This window comes from Conger conger, chromosome 1, assembly GCF_963514075.1.
Source record: "Conger conger chromosome 1, fConCon1.1, whole genome shotgun sequence".
Taxonomy (NCBI): domain Eukaryota; kingdom Metazoa; phylum Chordata; class Actinopteri; order Anguilliformes; family Congridae; genus Conger; species Conger conger.
In genome coordinates, this window is record NC_083760.1 from 81,075,612 (window position 1) to 81,101,075 (window position 25,464).

At 49.3% G+C, this 25,464-nt stretch overlaps 1 protein-coding gene across 1 annotated transcript in view; it reads right to left on the bottom strand.

Moving 5' to 3' along the window:
- Window positions 1-23,506, bottom strand: part of bcam (basal cell adhesion molecule (Lutheran blood group)) — a 43,547-nt gene extending 20,041 nt beyond the window's left edge. The window contains exon 1 of the mRNA XM_061257931.1: window positions 23,281-23,506. Coding sequence (XP_061113915.1) covers window positions 23,281-23,338 — 58 coding nt within the window. The 5' untranslated portion in view covers window positions 23,339-23,506. The remainder of the gene's footprint in view (window positions 1-23,280) is intronic.
- Between the last annotated feature and the right edge of the window lie 1,958 nt (window positions 23,507-25,464).

Genomic DNA, 25,464 nt, shown 5'->3' on the forward strand with positions numbered 1-25,464 from the left:
GTAGAAGACAATGACAGATCTCAGCGTATTGAAAGTGCCGTTGTTGTTTGCTTATCCACATCTGGCCCACAGCTGTAGCTGTCTTAAGGTTTTAATAGAGTTTTCAGAAACAGGAAGGGGACTCCCAGTGGTTTATTTGGCAATTAAGTTTCTAATTTGTTTTTTGTTTTTTTTTGGCTTGGCTCATGCACAAGCTTCTGTATGGCTTGTAGTGTGTTAGAAACAAATTATCTATCTGCCTCAAAACATATGTTTCTGCCATTTAACCGTTTAACTCAACTTTAACGTGAAAAAAAAACTTGCTTGATAATATAAATAACTCTCTTAAAGAATGACCCTTCACTTGACAAACGGCCACCGATCATAGTGCTTTACGGCACTGCAAATACAATGTAATGTCATTAGACTCTCTATGATACTGTCCACGACTTGCAAACGCAAAAAAAATGGCAAACGGCACATAGAGCAATACAAGTCCCGCTCCCACATCACTCTGTCCCACAGACATTCCGACCAGAGAGCCCGGTTGTCTTGACAACTGGGTCAAAAGTCAACTCCATTCAAGTGTGTGACCTGTCTGTTAGTTGCTGTAAAAGAGAGAAAGAGAGAGATAGAGAGAGAGAAAGAGAGAGAGAGAGGGGGAGAAAGTACAGGAAGGCCTACAGAGTGTAAATGAGGTGGTGGAGGGGCTGCACTGAGAGAGAGAAAGAGAGTACGAAAGAAGTAATAAAAAAAGTGTAAATCACTGGCGAAGGCGGAAGGGAACAGAGAGAGAGAGAGTGAGACAGAGAGACAGCATTGATTATGAGATCGAGAGCCAGAGAGACCATTGATTAAGGAAGCAAGAGCAATTTAAAAAATCAGTATGTTACAGAGGGGCTGAACGCAAATGAGAGGACAGAGAAAGAGAAAAGGGGAGAGAGGGAGACGTGGATTGGGGTTGTTTTGAAAACAAGCCGACATATATTCACTAAATCAATGACCCGGACAGGTCCTGATATATAGTTAGCTACCTCAGTCCTCAGAACTGCAAACACTCAAGACTGTGACCACCTTAAGCAGACATACATAGCAGAATAAGGCGAAGTAAAGCCAATGGGTTTATATGGGTGCCAGTAGTGACTTGACAGAGCGGAATATCCACTCTTAACGTCCAAATATTTAACTGGTTATTCTAACCAAAAAAGAAAAACGCTGCTACAATTTTATCCTGAATTCAGCGGAAAATGCATTGCCTCTTCATACGCATGGGTTCAAACTCGAGGTAGTGGTAGAATACACAGTTGTCTTGCTCAAGTACAGGAACAGAACAGTGGCTCCTCCCGCTTCCTGAGATTGTAACCCTTGACCCAGTAAGTTGGCCCCAACCAGCACTTCAGTCTGCCAAAACAAACAATAAATTACGCACAAAATTAGGTAACTTCTTCAGGATGTCTACAATGGGAGCCTCCAGTGGTCAGCATAGGCAAAGAAAAGGGGTCCAATTAGGGCCCTCTGAAAACTGCAGAGGCCAATGCCTGGAGGGATGGAGAAAAACTCATATCAGAGGTGCAAAATGAAGGGAGAGAGGAATCCAATTAGGGAGCATCGCTAAACAGACTGGGAAGAAAGAGGTGTTAATATTTAATGTTCGGGGAATTGTCCCCCTCCTCTGCCACTTTCCCCCTCTCTCCCGGCTCCATAATTAAGTCCCTCTTCTCCCCGACTCCAATCCCTTCTTCCCCACTGCACCCAATTCATTGTGAAAATGACAAGAGGAAAGGTGAATTAGGAAAAGATTGATTCAAAGTCGTACTGGGCAATGTGAAATATACAGACGTCCACAAACAGGAGAAGACAGCAGTGGATGAAAATGGAGATGGGGGGGTGACAGAGAGAAGGATGAGTGTACCCCAGAAAGAGAGGAAGAGAGGGTGGGAGAGGTTCAGGGGCAGAAGAGAGAACGGGCTGCTGCTATTCAATTCCCATCGGCCTTTTCCACTTTGCTCAGCAAATGGGCGCTCATAATGGGAGAGAATCACGCGCATTCTTTAGGCAGCCAACTGGCTTTTTGATAACGCTAATGGGTGCCTGCCTCCCCATAATGGAGATTTGAATTGAACTGAATTAGAGAAAGTGAGAAAGCGTGAGAGACAGAGAGAGAGAGAGGGAGAGAGAGATGTGAGGAAGTGCAAATTGAAGGGTATTGGAGCTACGCACTGAAGCAGAACAGTGCATATGATTACACCTATAACTGAAGGTAGGGTCAGACTCTCCTTTATGTTTCATCAAATGCAGTGCAAAAAAAACGAACAGAACCTTTTTTGTAAAATAAATATTTTTTCCAAACCTGCACTTTATTGTTTCTTTCTATATTCGTACATACTGTATACTCACTAAGCACTTTATTTATTAGACTTATTTTTTAGACTTATTGGTCTACTGCTGCTGTAGCCTATCCACTTGAGAGGTGTGATGCGTTGTTTGAGCAGAGATGCTCTTCTGCATACCACAGTGTAATATGTGCTTATTTGCATTAGTCACCTTCCTGTCAGATTTAACAAGCCTGGCCATTCTCCTCTGACCTCTCTCATTAACAAGGCATTTTCGTCTGCAGAATTGCTGCTCGCTGGATGTTTTTTAGTTTTTTCGAGACCATCACCACCATTTCGAGAAATCCCAGGAGATCAGTAGTTTCTGAGATACTCAAACCACCCTCTCTGGCACCAACAATCATTCCACGGTCAAAGTCACTTAAATCACATTTCTTCTCAATTCTGAAATTTGGTCTGAGAAACAACTGAACCCCTTGGCCATGTCAGCATGCGTTTAGTCGCTGCCACATGATTGGCTGATTAAATATTTACATTAACAAGCTGGTGTACGCCTAATAAAGTGCTCACTGAGTGCATGTTCGTTCTATATCCCATATTCTTAATTCTTGACCCGCATGAAGTGTTGTTAGCCAACATCAAGTGTCAGAGAAGCGCACGCTGACATTTAGAACTATTTTCTGCGGGCGGAAAGGAGTTCACAAAGTTTAAAGCCGGGGAAGAACACGATTATCTCCATGGTAACGAAGCAGGACAAGAGCCGGTCAAGAAGCGTGATGAATGGCTCGCTTTTCCCCCGGACAGATGTGGTGGACAAGCACAGCTGGTCGGGGCTCCCAGCAAGTCTGCCGTCAGCTGATCTCATCCCCGATCCGGTCAGGGCGAGGGCTGGTATCCATGCGACAGCTACACAATGGAAGGTGAAGTAATGGCTAATTATGACCAGTATAGCATGAGGCTAAAAATGCTTCATGTCCCAGCATTACTCCGTGACCTCCTCACAACCCCCGGCATTGCCCCAGCACAGTAGCCTGCTAGCCACCAAAGTGTTTCAATTACCACCCCGACATTGCGATAGGTATATCGATAATCGTATGCTGTGCAAAACCACAGTGTAGTAATTCATGAGAAAAACGAATACATACTGCACGTGATTTTAAGGGACGTGTTAATGGGTCCGCTGGAAGACTAAAAATACTTCAAACGTTTCATTTATAAAGCGTTTATTCGTTGGTATTCGCCAGGTGCTGTTGCTTCATAGATTTAGCCGTGTTTATTTTTATAAAACGTTACAGCCTTGCAGCGACAGCCCTGAAAGACTGGAGTCCGACCTCAGTGTGAAATTAGCAGCGCTGCCATGTTGCCATGTTTTAGTAACCTTTGGCATCTCGGGGACACGTCTCTTATGTCAAGTGAGGCCATCTGCAGTGGGGAGAGGTTAATGTGAGCGAGGGAAACAGAGAGAGGGGGAGGGGAGGAGAGAGAGGGATGAGGTATGAGAGAGCGAGAGAGAGAGATGAGAGAGGGACGAGAGAGGGAGAGAGAGCGAGAGAGATGAGAGAGGGATGAGAGAGGGATGGGAGAGGGAGAGAAACGCTGAGTCAGAGGATACAGAATTGAGAAGGCATGTGAGAGCGACATTAAGTCCAAAGTTAATCTTGCTAAAAGGGTTAGGAGAGCACTGCGTCCCTCTCATCCCTCTGTCCTTCCTTCTCCCGCACCCTTTCTCTACCTTACACCCCCCATTCTCTCTCTTTCACTCTCTCTCTCACACACACACTCTGCACTCACCGTTGTCTCTCCTCTCTGTTCTCTCTCAGTTCTATCTCTCCCTTTCCTTCCCCCCATCAGCCCCCTTCCTGACGCCCTCCCCCTCCCCCGAGTTCTCCGTGAGCCGCGGATACCCCCTGTGCCAACTCTAAATTTCTCAAGTTCAAATTAAAGGTTGATCCCCGAAAACACCATCCGCCTGTTCCACCCCCCCCCCCCCCCCACCCCCCACCTCCTGCCGTCAGCCACTCCCCCTGTCTCCATGCCACCCGTTCCCGGGTCCCGTGACTCCTCCACTCCTTTCCAACCAGACCCCCCCCCCCCCCCCCTCTCTCTCTCTCTCTCCACTTCTTTTCACTGCTTTCCCATTCTCTAATTCTCAGTCTCAGGTATTGGGTTGGCATGGTGATCCCCCCGCTGCCAAAGTAAACAAGGTTGTATGTGCGGGACACGCATAGTACTACAGCACTCGTAAACACAGACTGCGGGACATCACAAACACTGTGTAAATAACAAAGCAATAAAGCCCTCTCAATGGTCCTGACAGTGGCTAACATACTGAACTCGACTGGTACCTCACTCTCTCTCTCTTTCTCTACCTCTCTGTCTCTTTCCTTTTTCTCTGGCAGCTTGCCTGCTCTCTTAATAGACAGGAGTCCCATTGGAACTAATGAAGCACACAGTTTTTGGCAGCCAAACCAGCTAAGACGAGGGGGGTGGGGGGTGGAGGGGGGGGGTACAAAAAGTCAGGCGGGCTAAGAAGCGGCTTGGCTGCGGTTTGCGTGACTGCAGACTCCAGCCCTCCATCACCTGCTCCGCAAGAGAGGGAGAGGGATTTCAGAAAGGAGAGCTGGACTTGTGGCTGACATTGTTCCGCAACAACCTGGGTGCTGGAAGGCAGCGCTGGTGGCAAGTAAACCGTGGTAACCGTGGTTACTGTTTGTTTACAGTGCCGCTAAGCTCGGGTAGTAACTCCTAAACACTGTTCCTGCACTGAATAGTCCTAAACCACAGAGCAAGAGGGAGCCGGGTCCTCCGCGGCATTCGGAGAACAGCGAGAGCCAGCAAGGGCCGAGCTCCCCAGTTTTAATCTTTTAAAAGCCATGAGGTAAACGGCCCACACGTTAGTATTAATGGCTGTTTCTGAAAGAGGCAAGAGGGAGAGAGGGAGAGAAGGAGAGAGGGAAAGAAGGGTGACAGATTTGGGTATTTTTTTGTAGTGCAGGGGTCAGTGAGTGAGCCTGGCAGTTTAGCTCACAGAGAGAGGGAACCTGGGGAGAGGGGCGGAGATGGAGAGAGAGACACAGACAGAGAGAGGGGGAGGGAGAGAGAGACAGAGAGAGAGAGAGGTTTACAGTGCATGGGTCAGTGCCGGAGCCCTGCTGTTAAAGTCAGTGTGCAGTTTCCACTGACTGCCATCAGAATCAAACTCACACCTGCCATCTCCAGTCTCCCCTCGCCCCCCCCTCCCTTCTTCTTTCTCTCGCTCGCTCTCCCTCCCTCTCTCTCTCTCTCTTCCTGTGCCCACAGGCTGAACTCTATTTCACTTCTAAAAACAAACAAGGCTTAACCGTGTTTGCACTGCTAATACGAAGGTGAGACGGACGTAGCATGAAGATATGGGAGAACAGATCCACGGATACATACACTGAACGCACGTAATGTTTACGGACTGCGCCTAGCTAAGCCTCCATCATCTCTCTCTCTCTCTCTCTCTCTCTTAGATGTGTCTGCTTCTTTCAGTCTGTCTCTCCCTTTGTACCCCTCCTTATCCGCTGCTCAAAAGAAAATTCCTAATTCGTCTGTTTTATCTCGCTGACCCAGTCTAATCCGTTCTTCTCAGACATGTTTTGCCCTCCATCTCGCGCGTCTCTCCGTCTCTACCGGAGTTTAAAGCCGGTTAACTGCAGGTGGACGTGGGCCGCGGGCCTCGGGAAGGACATCGCCGGCCATCACACGCCGGGGCTAAGAGCGTTATCGGCACTCTTCGTAGCGAAACACGGAATAAAGCTGGATTAAAAACAGTCTGTCTCCAGCCCCTCCACCCCTACCGCTTTCCCGCCCGCATTCTCTCATTTTCCTATTATGGAGGATTAACTTGTAATGCTTGGATGAACTTCCGTAGGCGGGGGGGGGGGGGGGGGGGGGGTAAAGAGTGACACACAGACACGCACACACACACCAGCAGACATGCACGCACGCCAGCAGACAGGCACACACGCACGCACACACACCAGCAGACGCGTACACACACCAGCACACACACACACACACACACACCAGCGCACACACACACTGGCAGACACACACACCAGCGCACGCACACACACACACCAGCAGAGAAGCACACACACTAGTGAACGGCTCGCCCAGCCGGAGAAACATGTAAACAAGTTTGAGGCTGAGAGAGGCGGATCGATGAATCTCATTTTTTATTAATGTTTGTGTACTCCCTCAGAGGCCAGACCAAGCTCCACACTCGCTCTCTCCCTCTCACTGTCAAAACCTTCAGCTTCAGCATATGCTGACTCTAGTTCAAACACGCTTTTTTCCCTGACCACAAATAAGCGTAATTTTGCTAAGAAACAATCTGCGTAAGGTATAAAGCAGAACCTTTTTAGCAAATAATTATTTTATCACGAGTCTCTCACTTACCGTTTGCCCATCAAAGCCTGAAACTTAGCATATCGACTCGGTCTCCCTCTCGGTTTTCCTGTCAAAGCCTTAAATGTTACATATTGAATGATTAAAAAGCCGGGTAAAAACATGATACGCTGCTGATGCAGCCGCTCAGCTTTTAACAGCCTTTTACAGGGGCTTCCCGGAGACGGCCATTTTAGCTCGCAAAGAGAAGACCTCTCTGTGGCCAAATGGAAACACACCGAAACAACCCTCTCCGGCCAGCTGTCATGACCCCCCCCAAAAAAAAAAACAGCCGTCAACGCCCCCCCCCCACACACTCACCACCCCTCCGAGGGCCTCACCCCCTACAGTGAGAATAATGGAGCCTCCTACCCGCTGAAGATAATGTACTGGGGCCAAACTAACAGGCATTAACATTCATGATTCACATCATTGGTATTATGAGGAATCTTCCTGGCAGTATGATAAGGCCGTGTTGGCCTCAGCCGCGCGCAAACACTCGCTCCCACAAACGCACGCGACCGACCGTTTATCCTCATGACTCAATGAAGAGACCGACGGGCGGATAGTGACACATGGTGGTAAACCGCTGGGTCGGTGGACAGACAAATATAAAGAACGGCCGCCTCTCCCTGCACAGGGATCCGAAAGAACTGCATTAAACCGATTCTCCTTTGCATACGGAAAACGCCCTTTTGCTTTGTGATTATTTTATGTAATTGCAGAAAGACCGCAATTGCATTCACGGCCCCACCCCCAACCCCCACCACTGCGTAATCATTTCTCTAATAATACACCTGGCCCCCTCACTCATTTTGGGCCCCCTGGGAAGGGGGGGGTTGTCCTAAGTCTCAGGGAGGGGCTCCTCTTATTCATAAGATGTCACCATCCCCCCCCCCCCACCCTCATTTCTATTACCATGGGGAGTAGTCGCTGGGCTCGGAGTGAAAAGTGGAGTGTTACCACGGTGACGGAATACGGGGCAATTGTCATAGCAGGATAGACTGATTACTGGACAGTGGAGGGAGGGGGGGGGACAGGGGCATGGGAGGGGAAAGGTCAACGCTGTATAAATTGGAATACCAAAAAAGGCTGTGCTGGGCATCGCAGCGTTGATTGCCTGACTGTGAGCTGTGGGGGCAACAGTCACATAAATTTTCTTGCAATAGAAACGACCATAAAATACACGGTGAAAAAAAAGGTAGCCAAGCAAACCTCGTACGCTGAAGCAGCTGTGACGATAATTATGACACACTGGAGTTCAGAACCACTGTTTTGTGTTTTGAGCTGGGCTTTCTAACAAAGTTTCGGGTTTCAATCGAGTGGACAGCGGTTGTGTTAGTTAACGCTGGACCTGAGACGCTCCAGTAAACGTCTAGCGGGCTGAATAACCGCTGGTGAGACGGATGACTGCTTGTAATGAAACAGGGCGGGCACTGCAGGGGACAACTACCATAATTCAGCAGCTTCTGAGGAACAAAGGAAGTCAAAACAAGCTTTACAGAAGTACAGTTTGGGCTCATCCCTGCAACCACACAGAAAGCCGGCTGGATAATCCTGGCTGCATGCAGGTTGAGCAGACTGAGCTGAGACTGTGGTCAGGGTATGGTGTGTAGACTGCACTGAGACTGTGTTCAGGGTATGGTGTATAGACTGCACTGAGACTGTGTTCAGGGTATGGTGTGTAGACTGAGCAGAGACTGTGTTCAGGGTATGGTGTGTAGACTGCACTGAGACTATGTTCAGGGTATGGTGTGTAGACTGAGCAGAGACTGTGGTCAGGGTATGGTGTATAGACTGTGTTTAGGGTATGGTGTATAGACTGCGGCCTGTTTTGCCGACTGGTGTCTACATTAATCGGAATTTCTGAAATTCAAGAGAGACAAAACAAAGCACGTCTGAACCTGCACTGCCCAAAAGCTGAAGAGGAGGGAATGGGGACACACCCAAACACACCAAACACACACCAAACAGTACACACACATACATACACACACCAAAAACACACCAAACACACCAAATGCACACACACACATACAGTACACACATGCAAACATACACACCCGCACACACACACAGACACACACACACCAAACAGTACACACACATACATACACACACCAAAAACACACCAAACACATACAGTACACACATGCAAACATACACACCCGCACACACACACAGATACACACACACCCGCACACACACACACAGAGCAAAGGCAGATTCTGAGAAGCATAGTGGCTAACTATCGGCAACTGAAAACACGATAACATCCATGGCGAAGCGGCATTCCTTGAAATGTCACACTGCGTAGCAGCACCGCCACACCCTGACCCACACAAACAAGCCTGTTCTCCGGAATTACAGCCCATCAGCCAGTCTGGGAACGGGACACAGGATACGGGGACTCCTGTTACTACGGAAAACAGGGCGGCACGCAGACGCACGACGTTAACCCCTTTCCTCTCCCGCTGGCGAGGCCCATACTGAACCCTCGGATGCCTGCCCTTCCTCCTCTCCCCTCACCAACACTCTTCCTCCCATTCACCGCCGACACGCAACGACAATTCTACCCAATGCACTTCCTGTCTTTCACCAAACACCCCCTTCTCCTCCCCAACAAACAGGGGCACTCTTTCACACCCCTTCCCCTGTTCCCCCTGCCGACCCAAACGCCTTTACAGAGAGAAACGCAAGAGCAACAGCACGCAAACGCCTGTAGAACCCACAGCCTCTCAAAGCACACCAGAAAATGAGATCGGCAACTTTATTACATTTAATCAACGGGTTGTCCACTTCTCCAATTAAATCAGAATCATATGAAAAGTCTATTAGACAAAGGCAAGCCACCATGTTCATTGATATTTCCCACAGGGTTCATCTAGTAGCACCCTTAACACAGTCATGGCGGTGAACTCTACTCAAGGCAACTGGGATATCGATGGTAAGCATCGGCATCTGACTTCGCAAAGTCAAGGTGTGGGTGTCAACACCTCAGATGAACTTATGAACGTACGCGCGGACTGTCACAGCGATAAATCGATAGCAGTCGGAAGGCTGACCCAGTGACAGGCTCATTCACACAGTCCGATAACACCACGCGGACCGGCCGAACGCTACAGGTGCCAGCGCGCACGTGCTGACTGAACTCCTGAGAACAATGAATGTTAAAAATGAAGTGGCAGATAAGGAGAAACCAGCAGAGAAAGAAGAACAGAAAGGAGGAAGAGGGGAGAAACGAGCAGCTCGACACAGAAAAGAGATTGAGATCACTACCATGCCAGGCTCAAAGCAGAGACATGAAAGAAGGGCCCTTGTCTCAGTTACAATCATGACTACTGCATTCCTCAGAGCCAAACTGCCTGGAGAGAGCCAGAGAGAGATTGAGAGAGAGGTGGTGAGAGAGAAAGAGGGAAGAGAGCCAGAGAAGGAGAGAGAGGGAGAGAGAGAGGGAGAGGGAGGGAGAGAGGAGAGGGAGAGGGAGGGAGAGAGAGAGAGGGAGAGAGCCAGAGAGAGAGAGAGAGAGAGAGAGAGAGAGAGAGAGGGAGAGCGGATAACTAGCAAAGAGAGGATAACAAGAGACAGCCAGAAAAATAGAATTTTTACTTTTGATGTACTTCTCTATATTCACTACACTCAGTGAGCACTTTATTAGGTATTTATTTATTAGACTCTAGAGACTGTTGTGCGTGAGGAGATCAGGAGATCAGCAGTTTCTGAGATACTCAAACCACCCTGTCTGCCACCAACCATTCCATGGTCAAAGTCAGTTAGATCAAATTTTTTCCCCATTCGGCTGACGTTGAACATTAACTGAAGCTCCTGACCAGTATCTGCATCATTTTATGCACTGTACCGATGCCACACGTTTGGCTGATTAGATAATCGTAATGAATAAGGTTGTTCCTAATGAAGTGTATTACCAGGATTCTCTCACATACGGTTGCAAAACAAAGAGGGGAAAATAACATGTTAAATATGGCTGAAAGTATAAAAATGAAAGGAGACAGAACAGGGGCAGGGAGGGAAGGCAGGATGGAGGGGAATGAGCAAGGGAGAGAGGAAGAAGGAGGAAAGTGCAGCCCTGAACGATTTTCTGTCCTAATTAAGGAGAAGCGCTTAGGCTAGCGCAGAGTGCCGACTGTAATGCCAGCAAACGCCAGCTGAAAAAATGAGTGCAGGAGGGAGATGGGAGTGCAGGAGGGACAGAGCAAAACGCTGCGCTGGCATGAAATGTTCTGGCACCATGGGCATGGGCAGAGAGAGAGAGAGAGAGAGAGAGAGAGAGAGAGAGAGAGGGAGAGGGAGGGTGAGAGGAGAGGGAGAGAGGGAGGGAGAGAGAGAGAGAGGCAGGGGAGAGGGAGGGAGAGAGAGAGGGAGGGATGAGAGGGAGGGAGAGAGGGGGGGGAGAGAGAGAGGGAGAGAGAGGGAGAGAGGAGAGGGAGAGAGGAGAGGGAGAGGGAGGGAGAGAGAGAGAGAGGGAGAGAGGGAGGGAGAGAGAGAGGGAGGGAGAGGGAGGGAGAGAGAGAGGGAGGGAGAGAGGGGGGGAGAGAGAGAGAGAGGGAGAGAGGGAGAGGGAGGGAGAGAGAGAGGAGAGGGAGAGGGAGGGAGAGAGAGAGGGAGGGAGGGAGAGGGAGGAGAGAGAGAGGGAGGGAGAGAGGGGTGAGAGAGAGAGAGAGGGAGAGAGAGGGAGAGAGAGGGGAGGAGAGGAGAGAGAGAGAGAGAGAGAGAGACGAGAGAGAGGGGGTTGGAATGCCATGTGGTGAACTGCAAGCGCATGTTAAGTCAATGGGAGACCTTGAACGAGGGATGAACAGAAGGACATGAGCGGGGAGAATGCCAGGCATTCACGTACACCTTATCCGTCCTCCTGTCTTCCCCACAGAGGAAGGGTGGGGGAGAGAGAGAAAGAAAGACAAAAAGGAGGTGGAGGAGTGCGGAGAGGACGAGGGAGGAAGGGGAAGAAGCAGAAACGAAAGCAGCCATTTGACACGGTTAAGATGCCATGTCAGGGCCTGGATGCCTCATCTGACACACATGCTATATAAAGAAACAGCTACTCGGAGTCACTCCCCACCGCCCCTTCCTCTCTCTTATTTTTCCACAGAGGGACAAGTAAACGAGGAGGGGAATTTATGACCTGATTTATTTCAAACAAAAACAAAAGTCCTCTCCCACTCTTTCACACAGTGACCACCACCACCACCCACCACGGACTGATTACGCGCCATTCGTAACCGAATAATCGTCCGTTTGGTGAGAAACAGGCAAACATCTGGCACTTTGACGTGGGCCCGCCTGCCCGCGGCCAGTTCTGGTGGCAGCGCTGCTGGTTAAAGAGGGAACGCCGCCCGTTCAGACAGGTACGAGGGGGAGGGGGGAGAGGGGGAGGGAGAGGGGCCGGGGACGCAACGGGAGGGCCATCTGCCAGAGGAAAAGATGGAAAGATGGGCAGGATCGTGCCGATCCCTGCTGCCATTTCCGGAAAAACAGAGTGTGCCGCGGGCCCCGGCTGCGCCCCAGTGAAAGGGGTGCAGGGCCCCGGGCCGGCTAGCGGAGGCGTTCTCCAGCCGCCCTGTCCGCGGACGCCTAATCGCGTTTGAGCTGCGGCTCCAGCACCACTCTCGCACATGATCCAGCCTACATTATTACAATTACGTGGCATTTAGCAGACGATCTTATCCAGAGCGACATACAACGAAGTGCAGATCAAACACAAGTATAGGTGCGAAGAGGACCTGAGAGGACAGTGCGGTTCCGAGTCCTCGTGTAAACAGAGATAATCAGAACCCTTGAAGAGTACAATCAACTTCCAAACCAGCATACCACAGTTGGCAGCAAGAATACCCTGAATAAAACAATACAACAGCCAATAAAAAACGACAATATCTATACAATCTATGCATAAGTGCCACAAAGAGCCTTTCCTGAAATGAGTAAAGCGCTAAATGACAGTGAGAGATATGGCAACAAAAGGACGGATGGACGTGAAATGTAGAAGGATAGAAAGAGACGGAAAAACGGAGGGGAGAGGCGTGAGCAGTGCGCAGGGAGATGAGGGGATAGACAGAAGGGGAGAGATTAGAAAACGGACAGGACAGACAAAAAGAAAGAGAGAAATAACTGAAAATGTGAAGGTAGAAAACGGCGGTTAGAGATTTGAAAATTCAAACAGACAGCGAGAAGAAGAGGGAAAGAGTGGAAGGCAGTGTGAGGCGAGAGAGGGGGGAGACACACAGACAGATTTCACCAGTGAGCGCATGCAACCCAATCTGCGGGGGCAGCCTGTCCAGCTGTCTCCCTCTCTCCCTCTCTCTCTCTCACCCTCTCTCCCTCTCTCTCTCTCCCTCTCTGCTGTCACCCCATCATACCGCTAACACAACTGTTTGTGCTGACAAACTTGGAGAGGGCAAGGCAGGGGGGAGAGGCAAAGAGTGGACCCCGGAGAGGCCAGTAATGGTGGTCAGGAGTACAGCTGTGAGTGAGGGCCCAATTCAGACCTGTGTGCGGGGGCCCAGTTCAGAGCTGTGTGTTAGGGCCCAGTTCAGAGCTGTGTGTTAGGGCCCAGTTCAGAGCTGTGTGTTAGGGCCCAGTTCAGACCTGTGTGTTAGGGCCCAGTTCAGACCTGTGTGTTAGGGCCCAGTTCAGAGCTGTGTGTTAGGGCCCAGTTCAGAGCTGTGTGTTAGGGCCCAGTTCAGACCTGTGTGTTAGGGCCCAGTTCAGACCTGTGTGTTAGGGCCCAGTTCAGAGCTGTGTGTTAGGGCCCAGTTCAGAGCTGTGTGCAGGGGCCCAGTTCAGACCTGTGTGCGGGCCCAGTTCAGAGCTGTGTGTTAGGGCCCAGTTCAGAGCTGTGTGAGGGGGCCCAGTTCAGAGCTGTGTGTTAGGGCCCAGTTCAGAGCTGTGTGCAGGGGCCCAGTTCAGAGCTGTGTGAGGGGGCCCAGTTCAGACCTGTGTGTTAGGGCCCAGGTCAGAGCTGTGTGCGGGGGCCCAGTTCAGAGCTGTGTGTGGGGGCTGTTTCTGAACTCGTGTTCGGCCCAGAGGGCATTCTGGCGCGGTTCCCTTCGACCATGCGGTTACGTCGGGTGTGGTGAAGCGCTCAGCTGAGCTCCATCACCGGATCGCCCCGGCACCACGCGACCCTCCGTCACACTGTTCGCCCAACTGCTCCGGCCGCAGCCGGGAGAGCGCCTCGCCAAGAAGGGAGAGCGGTTTGACTTTGACCAAGATCATCCCGCCCGCTGCCTTCCGGTTGCCGTGGGCTCGAGTGGGTAACCGCGCCACACACGATAAAGACAAGACACGGGCTTCCACCTCCGCTACGCTAGCCCTCCACCTTCACACATACACACGCGTGCGTGGCGATGCATTGAGGGCCCAGTCACCGGCTGGTACCGCTATCTCCAGCGCCGTGGAGGAGCGGGGCCTCCCAGCTACGCTCACTCCTATTTATAAGCTGACTTAAACCCAAATTCCACACGGGGTTGAACCCAAAGTCATTTTCACATGCCAGCCCGGGCCCCTCATTGATAGTGACGAATGCCCACACACACAGACCCTGGCCTCCCACACCCCGGCTCCCAGCACTGTTAGCCAACGGAGAGCACATTCCGACCGCACACTGTCAACACAACCTGCACCATAAACCTGGGAAATCAAAGCCACCCACCCCTCCCCCAAGACACAGTTAAACATCAACAACTCCTTCTGTTCCTCCCCTCTCCCACCCTGTTCCTTCCTCTCTCCGTCCGTCCGTCCTTCTCCACCACTCCCTTCCCTCTCTCCCCTCCATTCCTCTACCTCCCTCTTTTTCTTTTTCTCTCTCTCCTTCTCACACCCTAATCCACCCCCCCCCCCCCCACCCCCCACACGCACACCCCCCTTCGCTGTGTCTAATCGCCCCACGTTAATACCTGCATTCCTGTGGCCTGAGGAATGTCTTAACAATGTGGCTCTGTTCTGTTAGTGGTGAGCAGGTACTGCTCCAGAGCCAGGGAGAGAGGGATGAGGGAGACGGGTGGAGAGGGGGAACACAGAGAAGGAAAGAGAGAGGGGGGTCACCGACTGTATCGTAGCCGACGCACCCCTGTGCCAATGCGATAGGCACGCAAGGCGGGCGTGCAAAGTAATGCGGGGTACGAATCCGAAATTGTTCGCAATGAAGAGGTAAAGGTAGGAGGCTGGGGTGACAGCAGGGACAGGGGTACGACACACCCGAGCGGACAATAAAGAGAGATTACCGCCAAGAAGGTTGGAGATATTGGGTTCGGATGGAGGAGTTCACACACTCCAGCGGTTACGATACGAAGGGGGGTCTGGTACAGTGGAGGGTGGGGGTGGGTAAAAAAAATAAAAAGAGAGAGGTCGAGACTGGTGAACTGGAAAAAGGGAGGACAGGGTGTAGCGGAATGGAGAGCAGGGGTACGGAAGAATGGAGAGGGGGGGTGTTTGTGAAGGGTGTGTGTTTGAGGGTAGAGAGGTCACCTCAACTGACAGTGGCGGACAGTAACGGACATACACACACACAAAAAAACAGTGACTCAAGGGAACAATGGAATTTGCATGTCTGGTATGAAAACAGCAGTTACAATAGAACCCCCCCCACCCGGTCCCCACCCATGTCCTCCTTTATGAAAGGAGTTTCTAATGGAACACATGTCCTTTCTGCTCCTCCAATTAACCCATTCTGTATCCTGGCGTCCACAGCCCTCAAACGCTGTTCTATATGCACAGGCACGCACATACGCGCATGCACGCACACACACACACACACGCGCACTCCCCCCGCACACACACACACACACGCACCCACACAGAGTTAATTGATGGGGAAGGGCTGTGCACATGTCCCTGTGGAGAGACAGAGAGGGGGGGGGGCCTTCTGCGGATCGCAGATCTTGTAAAAAGCTGTGGTTTCGGTGGCACGCCTGTTTTACGGTGGTGTCTGTTTAAGAGCCCTATGGCTCTCCAGAACGGCCCATATGATCACCTTAAAACACGCAGGCCCAAGAGCCAGCGGAACATATGTCCACCATATCCCATCCTCATCGAACATGAGTTCACCATAATTACCTTTGAATTGAATTATTGCGATATGCCATGTTTATTCATGAAAAGCTTGCATTTTAGTGTCGCATTTATGTGTAGCGAAGGTTGCAATAAAATATATCATCGCACTTCTCGTCTCGATGAGCGCTAACAGCTTGAAGTTCTCGCATCACGCATACAAATCTGAATCACGGTCATAAACTCAACTCAATAAACAGTAGAGGTATCTGGATAAAATCAACCGTAAATAAAAACACTTAGAAATAGACAAATCAGCTCCATAACTGTCCATGTAATTATCATTCATCAAAGAGAATATTTTGGGATCCAAGATGACAAAAAAAGAAAAGAAAAGTGAATTATGTCAATGGCACGGGCATAACCGGTTTGTACAAAAATCGATCACATTGATTACATATGAAACCCATCTCTGGGAAACACATAACAATATTTCCCTGCTATAATAAGCCTGAAGCTAATACTCCACTAAATCAGCAGTAACAACATTGCAGATGAAACAGTAGCTATTGGCCTGTGAGCTAAGTGGAGGAGAGGCAGTCATTTCACAATTCATTGCCAAGCTCTCATTTCAGCTTCAGTACGTTTTTATACGGTGTATTTTTACATTCCGTTTCCACTTTCAATCAGAGGGAGATTAAAAAAAGAGAGAAATTTTGCAGCTTTTATGCCGGCATAATGAAGACCTCACAAGTCGGCTTGAACCTCTGAAGTGAGAATTAATAATGGTTCAAACCCAGAGGCTTAATTATGATTATTAGTATTATTACGAACCAAAACGATAATTAAAATCCTTGTAGTTTTTGCCCTCGCGCTACATCTGAGACCCCCCGCTTCCCCCGTGCCGTCCGTCACCGAGACAAAAATGAAGGACAGACGGTCGACGTAGTAGCTTTCGATCTACAATTTCTGCCCGTTTCTTTCTCCCTTTGTGGACTCGGGATTCACCGGGCCGGGGGAAAAGGGTGGGGAATCTCCACTGCGCTTCCTAAAGACATGGCAGCAACCAGGGAAGAAGCCAGCTGCCTGTTAAACCCCGCCCTCTCCAGGCAATCAGCTAACAACCAGGCCCGCGGATGACAAACGATGTGTTATTCCGCCTGCCACTGCTCTGAAACAGCAGGCACCTCCCCGTTCATCGTGATATACTGTACCGGTCAGCTCTCTCACCCCACACCAATATTAATATTCATACGCAGAGCGCTTTGTTGGGGTGCTTAGGACAAGGGCTGTTGCCATGAAGAGCTTAACAAAAGACTACTAGAACAATGGGAGAAAGATTCACAATAAGCAGCCAGACATCTTCAAGGGCCTTTTCATTTCAGAAGCTTGTAGTCGGGGAGTTTCAAGGAAAATAGGCGGTAGTGCCTTATTAATTATAGCCGCTGTAATTACTGCGGACGTTGTGGTTATTCATATTATTAAGTGAATTCCAATGTGTTACACATTCATGTACTAGAGTTCTAATTAGGGCTGCGAAATATGAAGACCCAGATAAAGCTGGAAAACACAGTGATCAGAAACAGTGATGTTTCTGTGCCTGGGGGTGGGGGGCTGGTGGGGGGGGGTGAGACAGTGACTAAGAGATAAGACACCAGAGTGATGCCCGCCCCCCCCCCCCCCCCCCCCCCCAGGCAGACAGGTGTGGCCCCATGCCAGACCGGAGGAAGACAAACGAGTGAGGAGGACTCTAGGTCAAACACAGGGCAAAGACACACGGAGGAAGACTCAGACACAGACCTAGGACACACTGAGGAAAAGCCTGCACCAACACAGGCCAGAGACACACCAGAAGCCAGGAAAACAAAGACATTTTTTTCTATGGTTCATCATCCACAGATCCGCATATCCAATCTGGGAACATCCAGCTATGGCGGGAGCCCGACACACAATGCCTCAGTGATTCAGCGCGCTCTTCTCCCGCGCTCGCACTAAAGTGTGTAACCTTGTCACGGCGAAGAGCCTTTGAATTTCAGACTCATTCCAACAACAACAACAACAGCCTCTTTCCTCTCCTGCATTTCTGAAATGGCCAAGATGAAGCCCCTGTCAAAGAGAAAAAACGTACCCCACCCCCCACCCCCAACCGTCCTTCATGTTCCTCCACAGAGAGAACAGACAGCAGAATAACACTTGAGTTTGTGTTCATCAGTGACACAATAGCCTGCTTTAAACCCCCCAGCACCTAGGCTCTCCTTCCTGCCCGTTTCCCCCCACCTTAATGCACCTAATAACAGGACAGCCTTGAAGACACGGCCTTGGAAGAAGAGGAAAGAAAATCAAAGGCACGGGCTTCCTCCGCGCACATACCCCTGTCTCTCCCCCGTAAATAGAGTGGCGGTTGTAATGTCGCCAGTGTGCCACAGGAGCCATGGGGGGAGGGGGCCCAACGAAAATAACCCTGAGGTTTTAGGAATGGGGCGAGAGGTGCGGGGTGACACCGGGACGAACGCTGAGGTAAAGCGGGGGGGCCGTATTGGAGAAGTGTCCCCGGTGGCGATGACTGATCGTCGGCCAGCCGGCTTCATGGGCCTGCATAAAAAACATCCCTCCATCTTTACCCTCCTTCAGGCTTCTCCGTCCGCCCGCCGCGCCAATCGCCACCCACCCCTCCCGCCCGGCCTGCCACCCCCCCCCCCCGCCCAGCCTGCCACCCCCCCCTCCCACTCGGCCTACCACCCCTAAAGTGCACAGGCACGCACGGACAGCCCGGCGCACACTAAAAAGCGCCATGAATCACCATAAACATCAAGGAAATCCGATGGCTATTAATTACACACCATCGCAGCGAAAGACAAAGGCAGGAGAGAGAGAGGGGGAGTTAGAAAGAGAGAGAAAGAGATAGAGAGAGACATAGAGACAGAGAGAGAGAGAGAGAGAGAGAGAGGGGGACATTGAGGCAGCCAGCCAGGCCATTAATCTGGGCGTGTTTGTGTTTGTGAGCAAGCATGTTCGTGTGTCTGCACTCCGCGCTATAATTACCACGTTGGTTGCACTTCTGAAGAGCACCGGGATATTGGGATGAAAAGGGTGCGTACTTCGGCTGAGAGCTCTTTCCAAAAACACATCAGAGATAACTCACTTCAAACCGGGATTAGACACGCGAAACCATTCATTTCATACGCCGGTGCGCACTTCACATTGTTCTAAATTTGGGGAAGAGGGCTTCGAGTTGTATTTCAGCAGGAGGAACGCGACTGTAGTGTTCGGCATTCGCAGAGTCGAAAAAGACCATGAAGTAGGCCATCTAAACTGACACCCATTTACCTTTACAAAGCCAGAGCTGTTTATATGTTTCTACTGCTGGTAATTAAAGAGTCTGCTGCACTAATGTGCACCTGCATTATGCTACCCTGTCAAATTCACTGTAATGCCCCTCTTTTCTGTAACTGAGGTGACACGCAAACATTGAGCTAGTGGTTCTCCTTTGTATAAAGGCTGTAATTACACGAATGCTACCTGTCTAAACCATGAACCCACTATTACGTGGTCACCAAATTGGGGACATTGGCATAATATGTAATCAGAATTCAAGGAGGCCGTGTTGAACTTGAGTGATGGATGGATGGAATCAGAAATCAGGGAGTCAGAATGCAGCCGGCACGGGGACCTCATGCAGTCTCAGCTCCCAGCGAGGCAAGACGCGACCTGTTCACAGGAAGACCAGTAATTCCCACCACAGACATTCCATTTCGTGACGGTAATAACAGTGGCGCTGCTCAAAGTGTCTCCGGTAATTTGCCAAGCACGGACGCCTGGAAAGCTTGGAGGGAAAAGAACGGAGAACTGTCAACAACAACGGTAATATTGGCGAGTCGGTGCAATAAATCCGCGATACAGTGGCAACAAAGTCCAGGACAACCCTTACACGAGGGTCTCTCTGTGGCCGTAATGGGTACGGGTGTGCTCAGGGACACGGGGGGGGGGGGGGGGGTGGGAGGGGTTCTGAAAGCTAAAAGACACTCACGGCTAACATTCAACAAAAGGGAAGAGAGGGAAGCGTTTATCGGGTTCTTTCGGCGAGGCGTAATGAAAGGAGATTTCTTTTCCCCAGCCGTCTAATGCTATCGTAATTACGCGTAGCCGCAGGGGTGTGCGTTTGATGCCACCGGGGAGAAATTAAAGCAAGGAAACGGTCGGGGGGAATTAAGCACCGCACAGACAAAGAGTGGAAGTCCGGCGTTTCCGACCCGCACCTTGAACTCCACTGATGGGCTGTCTCAATGATTCTCTCCGCTGCCTCTGGCCCTCCACGCCCTGCTCCGAAACCCCCACCTGAGAACGGGCCAGGGGCCCGCTCTGTTTCCTAAACCGCCCTTTCGCCCACTGTTTTTAACCCCTCAAAGGGCAGCCTGTGGCGGGAGTCAGAAATCAGTCCCGCGTCAATAAAGTTCACTTCAGAGACCGTTCAGCAGAAACAAAAATCATCACATGTCTGGAGAACGGAGACCGCCATTCCGTCGGCCTCTCGCGCTCACGCGCGGCTGAGGGAATTCACGTGTCGATCGACGTGGAGACGCAAGAGGACAACCTGAACAGAATTCTGCCCAATTCCTGTCTTCTTATCACAGTGGGCACTCGTGTATATATATCGATCGAACAGCAAAAAGCGAAGGGGAAAAATCCTCACGCTGTATGTCATATGTAAAATAACCCGGGAGCAGATGTTCAGACTGAGCGGGTTTCGTTTCACGCTGAGAGTCGCTCTACCGCGTCTCTCGCCCAGAAAGAGTCGGCATGAATTCAGAAAATGCGCGGGAGTGTACGGGCTATACATGTTATTTCGTAGAGCGTACCGTCCACTCTGTCAGTGGTATGGGGGGGCTTTCCCACTGGGTTGGATTACAGGTGGCTGGAACCCGAGGCACTCTGCCAGACAGTCGCATAGCGTGCCTTTCCCTCTCCAGTGCTGTCCTGCTCACTGACACCGACCGAGCCTTAGCGTGCCTCTGAGTGCACTGCGAACGCGCTTTTCTACTTTTTTCTTCTCTCTTTTTTTTCGCAGGGTGGCATAGTTGTGTGGTGAGAGTGTGTGTGACTGAGGAATGCAGATGCAGGAATGTGTGTCTGTGTGACAGACTCCCACCGAGACACACAGATCTATCTATTATTAGATGAAACGGCCAGGAGAGAGAGGGAGAGAGAGAGAGAGAGAGAGAGAGGGAGCAGAGGAGGGAGAGAGAGAAAGTGAGATTGGGGTAGAAAGGGAAAGACAGAGGGAGAGAGGGAGCAGAGGAGGGAAAGAGAGAGGGAGAGAGGGAGAGAGAGAAAGAGAGAAAGGGAGTGAGAGAAAGAGGGGTAGAAAGGGAAAAAGAGAGGGAGCAGAAGAGGGAGGGAGAGAGGCGGGGTGATCGCCGAGCCTGCGGCTGCTATTTGGGGGGGGGGGGTGGGGGGGGGACAGCGATCGAGGTCCCTCTGCGGGGAGGGGTGGGGGTTTCTGCAGACCTACACGGTGAGCCAGGGGGTCTACAAATGAACGGCACAGGAACGGGCTTCCCCGTAATGTGTGCCTCACTCTGATATCCGGGAGCACAAGGTTACACTGCCCCTGCTCTACAGGGAGCGCCTTCAAAGTCAGGCCACCGCAGAACAGCCAAGGGAAAAAAACCACAGCAAATTAGGACACTTTCTGGGAAGAAGAGAGAGAGCGCACAGTCTGTGGAGACAGAGAGAGAGAGAGAAAGAAAGGTCCAGAGAACAAAGAAAAAGGGGGATGAGAGATAAAAGAGAAAAACCAACGGTGAAATGTACACAGTGAAAGAGAGAGAGAGAATGATAATTAAAAAGAGCAGGGCGGGTAAACGGAAAAAAAGACTGGAGGGACAGAGAAAGAGAGAGAGGGTGCGCGGCTGAGTGGAAAGAGGTGGAGGAAGGGATCAAAAAGAAAGAGGGGGAGGGAGCAGGTGAGTGCGCGGTGTGGGTGTGGGGGGCAACGGAAGAACTCAGGGGCCACTTATCATTTGGGAAAAACCCCAGCACTGTGTCACCGGGACAATGAGAAAAACTCCATACCTCCAGGCAGCGCACATTTAAAATTATGTACCAGCACAAGAATTATACCATAGCAAGACATATAGCCACCAAGACGTGTGATTACAATAAAAAAACAACACAATAGGGTATGGCAAAAACACCTGGATTCCCTATCCCTTGCAACACATCTTAAAGAATAATCATGTGGATAACAGCAGTAGGGGGGAAAATGACTGTATCTTGCTAATATAAACAGCTCAACTCCACCTAAACATACTGTATGTACTGTATAAACTCCACGTCAATCTCTTCAGCACGGTAACCGTCTGTACCACGGGAGATGGTCCCGCGGTGGCAAACAATGCAAAGCCTACTCTTACCTCTACAGAACCACACTGTAATTAACACAAGAGAAAATCTAGCCTAATATTGTCGTTATTAATGTTTTTTTCAATAGCGGAAAAAATAAGCGGCGATGTTCCTGTGACTAATTAAAAAATTCCTACATGATATCTTCTATGCAAATAAATTGGAATTAGCAAAAAAAAAAAAAAAAAAAACATTTTTGTTTGTCGTCTGTTTTCTTACAATGTGTTACACAGAGTGTACTTGAATTCCGCTTTGGCTACTTAAAGAACTTCAGCAGTGCTGCACAATGTAAGGCAGTGTGGTTTCTTAACATTTAATGGGTTATACCAGGGCGCGGATACTTTTCACAGTCAAACACAACCGAATCGTAATAAAACGAGAAGCTGCACGCAGTCCACGCGCTACCAGTGGCGCCTCCATTACGAAGTGGACTACGACAGATCAAAGAAAGTGTAACCATCCAGTGACAAACGGCAGACGCTGGAGCAGCTTGGTTTAGCAGTGTGGCGGGCCTGGGGGCGCAGCCTCATCTGGGGCGCTGGCGTGTTCTAGCTTAACCCTTAACATGCATGCAATTGTCCCCGGTCACTTATTTCCGAACTCGTCGCAGACTGAGTTACCAAGTAGGCTATTACAATTTACTACATCGGTGTAAATGCGAAACGGGCAGAAATCATCATAAGTTATTTTTTTCTCTGTCGCTTTTATGTCCCAAAACCGTACGCTGCGTTTCAATGTCATTTGCAATCCACCTGTTATTTTATACGCGTCACGCGCTGCAGCACTGCTATAATGATCAGACGATACCAGCAAGGGCACAACTAGAACGTCGTAAACTGGGGAAAATAAAATGAAAAAAACATCGACCCTGTTTAAATTGGTGCCGTTTGCTCATAGCACTGCATATGGGCGACAGAGAGCTTTTCATAACATATGAAATGTTAAACATTTAAAGTAGGTAGCCTGCCGTCCACTCATTGCACTTAAAGTGTTATGCGAGTGTAGATAATATTAATAAACGGCAACATAGCGAAGCGCCAACATCAGCAGGAACTTAAGAAATTAGGCTACAGTCTATCAAGTGAAAGCGGAAATATTTTTAAAACAACTTTTAAACTAACTTACGTGAATACAAAACGAGGCTTACCTTGTAGACACCAGAGAAGCAAGGTGCAGAAGAGCGAGGTTGGACTGAGTTTCACCATCTTTTCTGTATATCGGTTCTATCTAAGGCAATATGCTCTGATTCTTTGTTAACGGACTTTATTTGTGGCCGCGACACTGATTTTTAAACCGTCCACCACTCCGTTGCGTTTCGCTGGTTCTATCTCCTTTGCGCGTTCCCTCCCTCTTTCTCTCAGCGAGAAATCTGATGCTGTTGGCAATGTCTTGCTTGATATATTTGCACAAAAGGTGACCCCCCCCCCCCCCCCCAGCGCACTACCTCCCGCCCCTTCTCTCCCCCCCTCTCTCCTCTGTCCCCTCGTAGTTAGGTGAAAATCCTTTGGCTGGCTATACTGCATATAACACCAACACAGATACCGCATGTTATGGCTAATATTTAGATATCATGAGGATATTCTGAGAGTATAAAAAATAATAATATGAACATAAGCATACCCAATATAGGCTACTATGTACCTGCAGATACGATGTCCATCTAATTTAATTAGAAGTATTACAAATAACTGCAAAACAATTATATTATTATAATATTATGATTTTGCTCTTTCAACACGTGCATTCTTCGAACTGTTAAAGCTGACTTAAAAAATCGATATTTACAACATAGGCAATATGCAACTGGTAGTATGCGACAACAAAGCTATCCTGCAAATTATACTTTTGCCTGATATTCGCCTACTGGTTTATTACTAGCGCTCCTATTAGTGTCGGTGCCATTTGACCACAATTAAGACGAATTATGGCCCACGTCGCGTAAACACAAAACAGTTAGCTACTGTGGACCTAGCTGGGGGTGGCAGTAAAACTATTTTCTCCTCACAAGTTACATCTTACAGACACAACATAGGGCTAGCCTCGAGGAGCAAGTGACAAATGTTATGATTGCGCCGATAAATTAGAACTAATTATACTGTCACATTATAGCCTACTGGGAAGTTGTGCAACAAAATAATCTAATGTAACCATTAATGGTCTTAATGTAGTTTTAGCATGTCGCCAATGCTGCCGTTTCTGCGGATAATTATAGCACTAAGAACAGTTGTGTTTTAGCTAGCATTCCAGAGATAGCTGGGTCGAAACAGCTGTTTTTTCATAGACACAGAGATAGAGTTCAGTGTTCAACAGCACATTCTAATCACTCACTGAGAGGGGGGGGGGCCTGCAATTTGAAGCGTATAGTGTATTCCGCATAGAAAAGCTGGCAGGGTTCGGTGGTTTACGCTCAGCTTGTGATTTGTGAGTCATTACTTTAGTTGTTCGGCTATTCCTGGGCATGACAATTAATGAACCGAAAAGCTATACAGCAATATCAATAATGGTGCTCATCTAACAGTAACAGGAAATGGGCTAACGGATGACATTTTCAAAAGATGGGGCGGGCAGCCAGGGAAAGAATGGGAAAGGGAGGGAGGAGAGAAGAGAGGGGGAGAAAAGGAGGAGGAAAATCCAACAGGGAAATTCATTTTCTGGTCAAAGAACTGACCGAACACGCAAACCCCAGGGAAGGAGTGATATGAAAAGGCGTGAGAGGTAGAAATCAGAATTCGCATTTATTGTTTTTAACAAATGCTATTTTCTGAGAGGGACTGCACAAAACCGGCTTTACTATTTGTCCCACATTTAAACTACTTATCTAAAAATACTCAGAAGTGACATTTAGGCTGATTTATGAATTGATGCATGTTCGACCATAATATTAGCCAACCATGTGGCAATACAATGTCAGTAGGGAAAAAAGAAATATTGTAATATTTATGTTCTACCCCAAACAATGAAATCACTGAAGCATTACTGTGTACTTGATATCCCTACCTCTCACACATTATTATAATATACTTCATCAACTACATTTTCAGTTGTAGTGACCATAATAATCACAAGAACAATGGATTGCATTTATATATCACATTTCTTGGATATCAGAGTGGGCGCGACTCCTCTCAATATCCACTAGCTGCCACTCACACGGCGGCCATTTTGCACAAGAGTGCTCAGGACACACCAGCATGAGGAGGAGAATTATTCTCGCCTGAATTGGGGAGGGTGGTTTAAAGAGCCCTTGATTCACACTTTTGCCAGGGTGCCCCACTACTCTTTGTGCAAAGCACTGTGGGAGTTTTAATAACAAGCTGTCTTTAGGATAAGA